The sequence below is a fragment of the Arachis hypogaea genome, chromosome 18, assembly GCF_003086295.3.
Source record: "Arachis hypogaea cultivar Tifrunner chromosome 18, arahy.Tifrunner.gnm2.J5K5, whole genome shotgun sequence".
Lineage (NCBI taxonomy): Eukaryota > Viridiplantae > Streptophyta > Magnoliopsida > Fabales > Fabaceae > Arachis > Arachis hypogaea.
In genome coordinates, this window is record NC_092053.1 from 80,857,252 (window position 1) to 80,866,998 (window position 9,747).

The following is a 9,747-nucleotide window of genomic DNA, read 5'->3' on the forward strand; positions in this document are numbered from 1 at the left end:
AACGTAGCAGACACAGAGTAGGTCACTGTTTGTGAAGGTGAGGGGCAGTGGCATTGCAGCGGTGTCAGTTCTGTGTTCTCAACGACAGCGTTGGAGTAATTACAATACATGGATTAATTTTGACACTTATTTTGGACCAAATATAGTAATTACTAAATTTTTTTTTATTTAATTTGAAAACAATATCCAATATATAAAAAGGAAAAGATATTGATTAACTATGTCAAACAACGTTTTTGATGCATTAAGAAATATTGCTTTTGAAAAGTCCTATTAAGCTATTTTTAATGCATTATCAACATAAATTTTTTCTCAATACTAATATCTAATAAAATATTATAATATTAAAAAAATTAATTAATGTTCAAAGCCCAATAAATTTAACTTCATGATATATTGATATATAGTATTGACTTAACATTAAAAAGTATTTGAACAAATAGTTAAATTGGGTTTTAAAAAATTTTAAATTAAATATTTTGGTCTCTAATAAATTTTTATTCTTTAAAAGTTATTGAAAATTATTTCATCCGATAAATTAGTTTTTTTGTCACTTTCAATTAAATCTTTAATATGCAGATTGAATAAATAAGTCTCTAATAAATTTTATTATAAAATAATTAAATTTTAAAAAATATTATTATAATATAAATTATTTCGATTTAAAACAACAAAGAGACTAATATGTCTAATATAATTAATTTTTAAAGACTTTTAAAAAATAAAAATGTATTAAAAATATCAATGTATGTTTAAAAATTCTTTGAGTATCAATTTAAATGATAATTTACATTTAATTGCTTTATTTTATTTTATTTTATTTTTATGTTTACAATTTTTATTTAAATAAATTAAATAAATATTTTAATTATTAAAATAGATAATTATAAAAATTATTATCGAAATTCGTTCTCTAATCTTATCTCGTTTACAGTGTAAGAGAGATAAGCTTGCACGCATCTCGTTTATACCGTAAACGAGATAAGGCATGCGCATGTGACACATGTATATCTTGTGTACATTGTAAACGAAATACATGCAAGCTTAACTCGTTAGTATAAACAAAATAAGGTTCGGGTACGCCTATATATAGATGTCATTTACAGCGAGATTCTGGACCCTACTTCAAACCTTTTGACCACTTTCTCGTCTCTTCTACCCCCTTTCTGGCTATATTATCGAGTAAGACGAAGATGGCCCACGCAGATGCATGTGATCAGGACATCAACAGGCTGAATGCGACATGGCACTACGCCAGGGCAGCCAACTTTGCGGTTAGTTTTATTATCTTGAATTTCATGTAATCCCATATATGTATAGCCATGGTTAGGGTACTTGCAAAAAACTAAAATACAATTTGTATCGTTAGGAACAGGTCACTGATAGAAATTAGTAATTCTAGGGATGTAGTTATCATCTTTTGGTACTTAAGTTGTTAACTACATAATCATTAATTTAGAGTTTAAATGCTGGGGTAGATTGTTTAATTGCTTCATAATGGCATAAGTTAAGTCAAAGTTTGATAATTAGATTATTAATTGCTTTATTGAATGTTTTAATTTCACGTAATGAAATGAGAAAATGTGTATTAGTTAAGAAAGTACATATTAACAGAAAATATCGGGTCGACATAAATTCTGTTAGTACATACGTTTAACATTCTATTAAGCAAATGTATAGAATAGTCAAGATAGTTTGATATGTTTATGGACATATACATATTTTAATTTTTAATAATTGTGAAATATTTTTCTTTGTCAGAGGCCTCGCCTACTCCTGCCCCGGCAAGTGAGTCACACACTTCCACCGCCCGAAGCCATCGTCCCGTATCTGAGAGAGGCTAGATTCAGCGACACGGTGCCTCTCAGGAATTTCGTATTCGACAACTCCCTGATCATGACATTCGTGGAGCGATGGCGTCCGGAGAGCCACACGTTCCATCTACCATGGGGTGAGGCCACTATCACCCTGTAGGACGTGGCGTACCGCCTTGGGCTACACGCACACGGAGAGCTAGTTGGGGGTGCTTCCGTGACTTCTACTGGTGGTATGGAACGGAGACGTGGGAGTTAGTGGAGCAGCTACTCGGTGCCAGGCCTCGGTGGTTCCAAAGCAGGGCGCACAGAGGAAGGAGTCGGTTTTGTTGAAGCTTACATGGCTGTGTGATCGTGTTCGCCAGATGCTACAGACGGACGACTCGGAGACACTCCGATAGTATACGAGGTGTTACATCTTGTTACTGATAAGAGGGTATCTGATGACGGACAAGTCGTATAAATTGGTCCATCTATGGTGGCTACCACTACTCCAGGATTTTCAGCGGTGCCGTGGGTTGTCTTGGGTCTCAGCAGTGCTTGCATGGACATACCACTCGCTGTGCTCTGTAGCACACCGAGGCACGACACACATCGCCGGTTGCACTCCGCTGTTGATATCCTGGATATATCAGAGATTTCCGCAGTGGTGTCCACATGACCGACAGATTTTCATGTATCCCATAGCTGCGAGGTAACAATTGTTTATGCCTTGCTCATGTTTTAAATTTGTAACTTGTTATGACATTTCGTAACATGAACTCGTGTTATTCTTGTAAATGGTGTCAAGTTGATAGGATTGACACAGCAGAGCAGAGACCAGCATGAGGCGAGGGTTCTCCGATGGCGTCTAGCGATAGACCTGTTACGTTGGGACGAGGTTAGCACACCGATTGAAAGCCTTATTTTTAATTTAGTCCTTTATATAGAATGTGTTGTTTAAATAAATTAAATAAAATTATGTAGTTACTGAATTTTGTGGTTTGAAACATTATTTACTTTTTGGGATATCAAATATTTATTTATTCAATAAATGTTGTTTCAGCTTGTCCGGACGTAGTACGATGACCCTGCTCTGCAGGCTTTGTCCCCACCGTGGTTTTTCGAGGAGGCAGAGTGGAGGACATGGATATCAGTCGTCCCCCTCGTCTACTTTAATATAGTCGAGTTTCACCAGGTTGACCGAGTGCAGCGCCAGTTCAATGGAGAGCAGTTGGTACCTGGCACCCCGATCAACGTCGACAGGTTCCTAACATCCACAAGGCGGGGCGAGGATGTGTGGTGGCCTGATAGACTAGATAAGTGGTACGCCGGCTGGACGGTCCATTTTGAAGAGGGCCACATGATCTTCATTCAACCATGCTTTGACTACAGGCCGACCCGGGAGTATTGGTATTGGTGTCGGGACGCTTGCCGAGTTAGGTACCTATCAGGCCAAGACGTACTCGATGATCCAAGGCTAGCCGATTTACCAGCTGATGTCTAGCTTACTGCCATCCAGCCGAGGGACGTTTGCCACCTTCCCCAGGACGTCCCTGATCTGTGTAGGCGTGCGAGGGAGGTCAGCGAGGACACCTGGCGGCCTGCTAGGAAGGAGAGGGGTGCTAGAGAGCGCAGACCAGGTGCAGGGGTTAGAGACGATAGGGTTAGGCCTCGCTAGGAGCAATTGGATGTAGAGTCGGATGAGGAGGTAGAGTTTGACCGACATGAGGATCATGAGACATCCCAGCAGGCGGCGATGATTTACCCCCACCGCCACCTCCTCCACCTCCAGCACCGTATGATCCATCTGGTTCAGGAGTTTAGCAGCATTGAGCCGTCTAGGACACCTCACCACCCAGATGGCATGATGTCAGGCCATCCAGTAGCTATCAGGAGGAGTAGATGGTTGAGGAGATATTCTTCGAGGATGCATTCTAGCTTCATACCGCTGACCATGCGTCGATGCAACGCCTTGCAGACCAGTTCTGAATTGGCAGGGAGCAGAGTATCAGACAGTTTCATCACCCATCCGCTCCTGCATAGACTTTAGCTTGGATGCCATAGATATCTCCGGGTGCAGGCTCGTCATACGAGGCAGGGGTGAGACTGGGTTCCCAGTATACGATGCCTGTGTTAGTGGATTATGGTCTATTGCTGACCTCATCCCATCCTCAGTTGACGCCTCCTTCAGCTCCGCTGCCTCAACCTCACCCTCATGTGCACCAGTATGCCCCCCGTTCTTTATTATGTAGAGTATGTTATTATTAACTTTATGTACTAGACTATGAATGATGTATTATATAAGTGATGCGTGATGACTATTTAATGTATAATCCGTTTATGTGACTTTTTTTTTGGCATTTGGTATTACAAAAAAATCTGTTAGAACTTTTAACAATGTGATACTAAAGATGTATAATTCATTCGTACGAACATGCTCATAATGAGTAACACATTAATGATTACATATATTACATAAACTGCTATCACACTTATAAGTGTATAATACAACTAGAATAACTCAAAACAATTAGGTAACATCGATCCTAGTAAACGACCATCACCCCTAAGCTTCGTCCGTGGGTTGGTTGGGACAACCCCTCCTAGTATGACCGACTTGCCTGCATGGGCCACACTTCTTCTTCCGTTGCTCGACCTCATCCATGTCATTCTTGAACCTGGTAGAGATAGGTCTCCCAGTAGCCTTCTTGCGCATGAGTGGATTAGAACGAAGCAGAGTCTCATACCACTCCGGCCATAGGAATTCGTCAGGCATCGGTGGAAACTCCATCTCGTACACCTTAAACATAGACTCCTGTTTGTAAACCGGATAAACGTATGGAGCCCACTCAATGCTTGCAGTGGCAGACCCATCAAGCACATGTCGGCATGGATAATGGAGAGACTAAAAGAACCCACAGTCACACGTACCCACTGCTAGCCAAACTCGGAAGGAACCTTGCTACCAACCCTCAAACGGCTCTAACTCATCCACAACAAATACGGAAGCTAGTCGATCACAATGAGTAACACGCATCTTCAGAATGCCTTCTCTCTTCTTCTCAATGGCTGCCATCAGCCTCTAGGAGAAGCGATTCCTAGTAGCCAGTTGTGATTGTGCCTCCCTACCCTTCGTCACGAATAACTTTTGCAACCTTTCGTACATGATGTGCACGATGGCAGAAATCGGCAAGTACCGTGTACCCTTGAGAAATGCATTAATACACTCCGACAGATTTATTGTCATATACCCAAACCAACGACCGCTGTCACAGTGTTGCAGCCATATCTCTTTGTTGAAATGACCAGCCCAGTCTGCCATCTCTCGCGACAATCCTTTCAAGGTTTCCATGTACCACTCGTTCCCAGCCTTGCTTAGACTATAAGCAGCATTTATAAGGTATCGCTTGGCCCCGGTCGACTTGAAACGAGACATGAAGTTTGCGGCCATATGTCTAATACAATAAGCGTGGAATGCCCTAGGAGGTTGCCAACCACTATCATCGGCCCTCAGTGCAGCCTTGATCGCCTGTGATCTATCTGAAATATTCAACATGCCTTCTTGTGGGGTGACATGTCGTCTCAGATTAGTCAGGAGGAACAACCATGACTATGTACTCTCGGACTCCACAATTGCAAAAGCAATAGGAAGGATATTGTTGTTGCTGTCTTGTGCCACTGCAATAAGCAACACTTCACCGTATCTGCCATACAAATGTGTGCCATCGACGAAAACAAACGACTTACAATGCTTAAAAGCCTCAACATAGGATAGGAAAGCCCAAAATACTTTGTTGAACATGCTATAGTCGCGGACTAGAAAGTGGCCATCATAGTAAGGTACGACCCTTAGCTCACAAATAGTTTCGAGACAACAACTCTGCAGTGCCTACAGCAGCTTCGGCACCTTATTGTATGACTCCTCCCAGTTCCTATATATCTGTGCAATTGCCTTTTGCTTCACCATCCAGAACTTTTTGTTGGAGGGTTTGAAGGGATAGCTCTACGGGACTGTACCTTGCAGGACAGGAATGTTGATGGATGGGTTGGACTATATCATTGGTAGGATGACCTTATAGATGAGGTTGCTGTCCAACTGTCAATGTTCTTGGGACATGGTGGGTGCTAAACAAGTATGCGCTCCACCAACTCTTCGAACCTCCCTAACGAAATAAAACATCCATGATTGGAAACTACTCAATATATAGCAATCATAAATGAGTAAGTACGCCTTAATTAAACTTGAACTCACGAGTATGTGAGATTCTGTTGGAGGGCATCACAGAGACTCCATGGACATCCATTTGCAGCTTGACGGCAATGCACATGGTACTTTAATCGGTCCAATTTGACCACTCAATACTCAGCACTTCTGTGAATACTGTAGTTCTTCACACCCTGCATTACTGCATCTCGGCATTTGAATCAGTGGCCGATCCGAAACTCTACCCCACCGTCTAGGTTATAATCCTCTTCCCCAGTGTTGGAAAATAGAAATTTCTCATGCATGGCGTCCAAATACAATGTATGATAGTGACTTGGTACATCTGATAACGCCGGAATCAGGCGGGAGGGGGGAGAGCGCACTGCTGTCTCGGTCGGCATCTCCGGTACAAACTCCTCCTCCTCATCATCTTTAGAAGAATCAATATCGTCGCTATCCGCAACGTACTCTTCGTCGGAGTCTTCCTCACCCATCTCTATGTCTTCCACTAGATTGGCAACATGAATCGGTGATGGTGCGAGAGGTGGGTCATCCTGCACAAATGTCGACTGTACAGAACCACCACCACCAACATCACCAACCTCGGCGGAAGGCTCCATCACATGCTCTGGCATGATTCACCCATGGATGTCAAACATGAGTCACACACATGCTCGTCGCCCTGGAGCCGAAATAGTCGAAACCGGAAAACTCCATTACCCAACACTTCTAGCAACCTATCCCACCCTTCCGATCTCTCTTCTCCCTGTGTCACCAACGTTGCTCAATATCAAACTCATCAACTCGGACAACAAACTTACATGTCGAGTGCGCAATAGTAACAGATTCTCACACTCAAATATCACCCCATTATCGCTGTTTCTCATACGACAATTGGGGTACACACAAACAACCACATATCTACTATTATTGGACATTTTTGGGGACTCTTTGTAAGAAAAACGGGGGAGAAGAAGATATGAAATTTATGTAGAGAATGCCAAGGGTTGCACATTTTTTTATAGCAGTTAAAAATTTGTCTTACTGTATCTCGTTTACACTGCAAACACATTAATTTAACACGTATCTAATTTACAGTGTAAACGAGATAAGCTTGCAAGTATCTCGTTTACACCATAAACGAGATATATACGTGTCACGCGCACATGGCTGATACGTACAAACTTATTTCGTTTACAAATTAGGGGATAAATTTCGATAATAATTTTTATAATTATTTATTTCAATAATTAAAATATTTATTTAAATAAAAAATCCTGTTTACAATACTACATCTAAAAGTTAAATTCAAGAATCACCAAAAAAAAAAAAGAAAAACAAGGATAATATCTTAATCGTATAAATTATAAATTATTAAAATTTATTATTTTTGACTATTATTTAATTATTAATGTTTAAAAATTATAAGATAAAGTATATTGTTGGATTATTAGATCAAAGAGACTACACCAAAGAAATTAAGTTAATGATTAAATGATGCCAAACATAATAAATTTTGATGTATCCTAACATTTAACATAAACTATGAATTATAGACACTTCACTAAATTGTTGTGTCTATCGTATCCATGTGTCAGACACATTTTAAACACGACATTCATTAATATTTATCCGACACGCATATTTGTTATTTGTTATGTTTAACCATGTCCTAATAAAAAATAAAAATTATTCTCCAAATACGTTTGGACACACCTAAATACTATTATATATCAGCATATCCAACTTTATTAATAATATATAATTTTAAAATAAATTTAAAATAATTAAAAAAATTTATATTTTAATATTAATAAAATATTAAAATATTATTATAATTTATTTAAAAATATTTTATATTTTATATATATATATTTTATACAATTTTAAAATTTGTGTATTCACATATCCGGTATCTCAGGTAAATAAATAAACAAACAACCCAACCTCACCACAGTCCATAGTGGCTGTTATTTACTCTTTTAACAACCGCACCTCCCATTCATTAAACAAGACACAGTATTTATTATTTATAATAATAATAAATTTTTTCCCAATTAAATTAATTTTCTTTCTCTTATCTCCTTATCTCTCACTGAATTGTACCTGCCAAGTACGTTTACCTGTACCTCCCAAACTTCCCGCATCATCACCTTTCCATTGCGCCCCTTTGCGTACACTCTCCCAATACCAAACACACACAACACCTATCCCCCCTCTTCCTGCTCCCCCTCTATATAAATACCAACCACTCTAACACTCTCTCTCCCCATCCCCACCCCTTCCAAACCTTCACACTCTCTCTCTGTCTAAAAACCACATCCTCACTTTCTCTCACTAAAAGCCGTTTTAATTTCTTTTTTACCATGAAGCAGTTGATCCGAAGACTCTCACGCGTCGCCGACTCGTCTCAGTACACGCTCCTCCGCTCCGACTCCGTTGCGGCGGCAAGGCGACACCGGCGCCGCTGCGGCGACTCCTTCCGCCACAAGATGCGGCGCTCTCCGGTGCCGGAGGGACACGTTCCTGTTTACGTCGGCGACGAGATGGAGCGGTTTGCGGTGAGTGCGGAGCTTCTGAACCATCCAATCTTCGTGAAGCTCCTGAACGAGTCGGCTCAGGAGTACGGTTACGACCAGCAAGGTGTTATCCGGCTTCCGTGCCACGTCATAGTCTTTGAGCGCGTGCTTGAAGCACTCACGCGGGGACGTGACACGCGCCACCTCCTCGACCTCCTCAACTACTCCCCTGAAGAGTTGACACACTAATAATGAATTTTAGCCAGATCTTCTTCTTCCTTTTTTTTCCCTCCTTTTTTGGATTTTTGTTGTAAATATACAAAAGCAGGATCTTTGAGGTAAAAAAAAAGTACACAAATGTTAGGGTTCTTCTTTTCTCTTCTCTTTCATGTTTTTTTTAGGTTTTGGTTCTCTCGCTTACCTCCTTTTTTCGGTTGTTTGGTTTTGATTCACGATGTAAAAAGCTGTAGAGGAAAATTATTACTCCGTTCTTGTTTCGCGACCGAGGAAAACGAGAATCGAATCTTTTTTCCTATGTCTGTCTTTCTTTCGATTTCTTTTCTTTTTCTTTATTCTCTTTCTCTCCCCTGGAATCCCCCGTGCGTTTTTTTTTTTGAGCGAAACAAACGGAAGAAAGGAAAAAGAGGAAAAAAGTAGTGTGTGATTGAAAAACGATAAAGCTTAGTAGTGATCTGAAAAGCAAGCTTAAACTGCACGCCGTTTCGAGTTTTTTTGGATTATACTTCATTTTGCCGTTTAAGAAGCTGATAGTATTGCCTATTAAAATTATATTATTTACAGTAATTCCAAGCGTTTTTATCTTTTTAATTTTCTTTTCGTTGTTAAATATTTTGCTATTTTTTATTAGATTTAGTTTTAGCGAGGTACTGTCACGGCAGCGCGAAATTAGCGAAAAAGGTTCCTCGGCCGACTTTTGGATCTTGAATCTTGATCTACTGTATATACGATGTTTTAATAAATTCAAAAAATAAAAATTATACATAATAATAATGTTTTTCTTAATCTTCTCAAATAATCAGCTGTTGCAATGTGGATCAATTATCTTGTTGAAATATCACATTGTTACTTGTAGAAAATTTTTAAGACGTAAAAAGGATCTTGCTCTTTATCCATGTTGTAAATGTAAAATCAGTTATACTCTAACCACTGAAGAGAGATCCACCCTGTATTTATAGTTTCATAAAGGTAACTTCGTGTTGCTGATCTC

At 39.8% G+C, this 9,747-nt stretch overlaps 1 protein-coding gene across 1 annotated transcript; it reads left to right on the forward strand.

The window, feature by feature from the left end:
* Positions 1 to 8,060: 8,060 nt before the first annotated feature.
* Positions 8,061 to 9,054, forward strand: LOC112772663 (auxin-responsive protein SAUR71). The gene has a single exon (XM_025817634.3). The coding sequence runs from the start codon at positions 8,367 to 8,369 to the stop codon at positions 8,766 to 8,768; it is 402 nt and encodes a 133-aa protein (XP_025673419.1). The 5' UTR covers positions 8,061 to 8,366; the 3' UTR covers positions 8,769 to 9,054.
* Positions 9,055 to 9,747: the final 693 nt, after the last annotated feature.

What these genes read in the sequence shown, in the direction of transcription:
- LOC112772663 (XM_025817634.3), top strand. Translation starts at nt 8,367, where the DNA reads ATGAAGCAGTTGATCCGAAGACTCTCACGCGTCGCCGACTCGTCTCAG.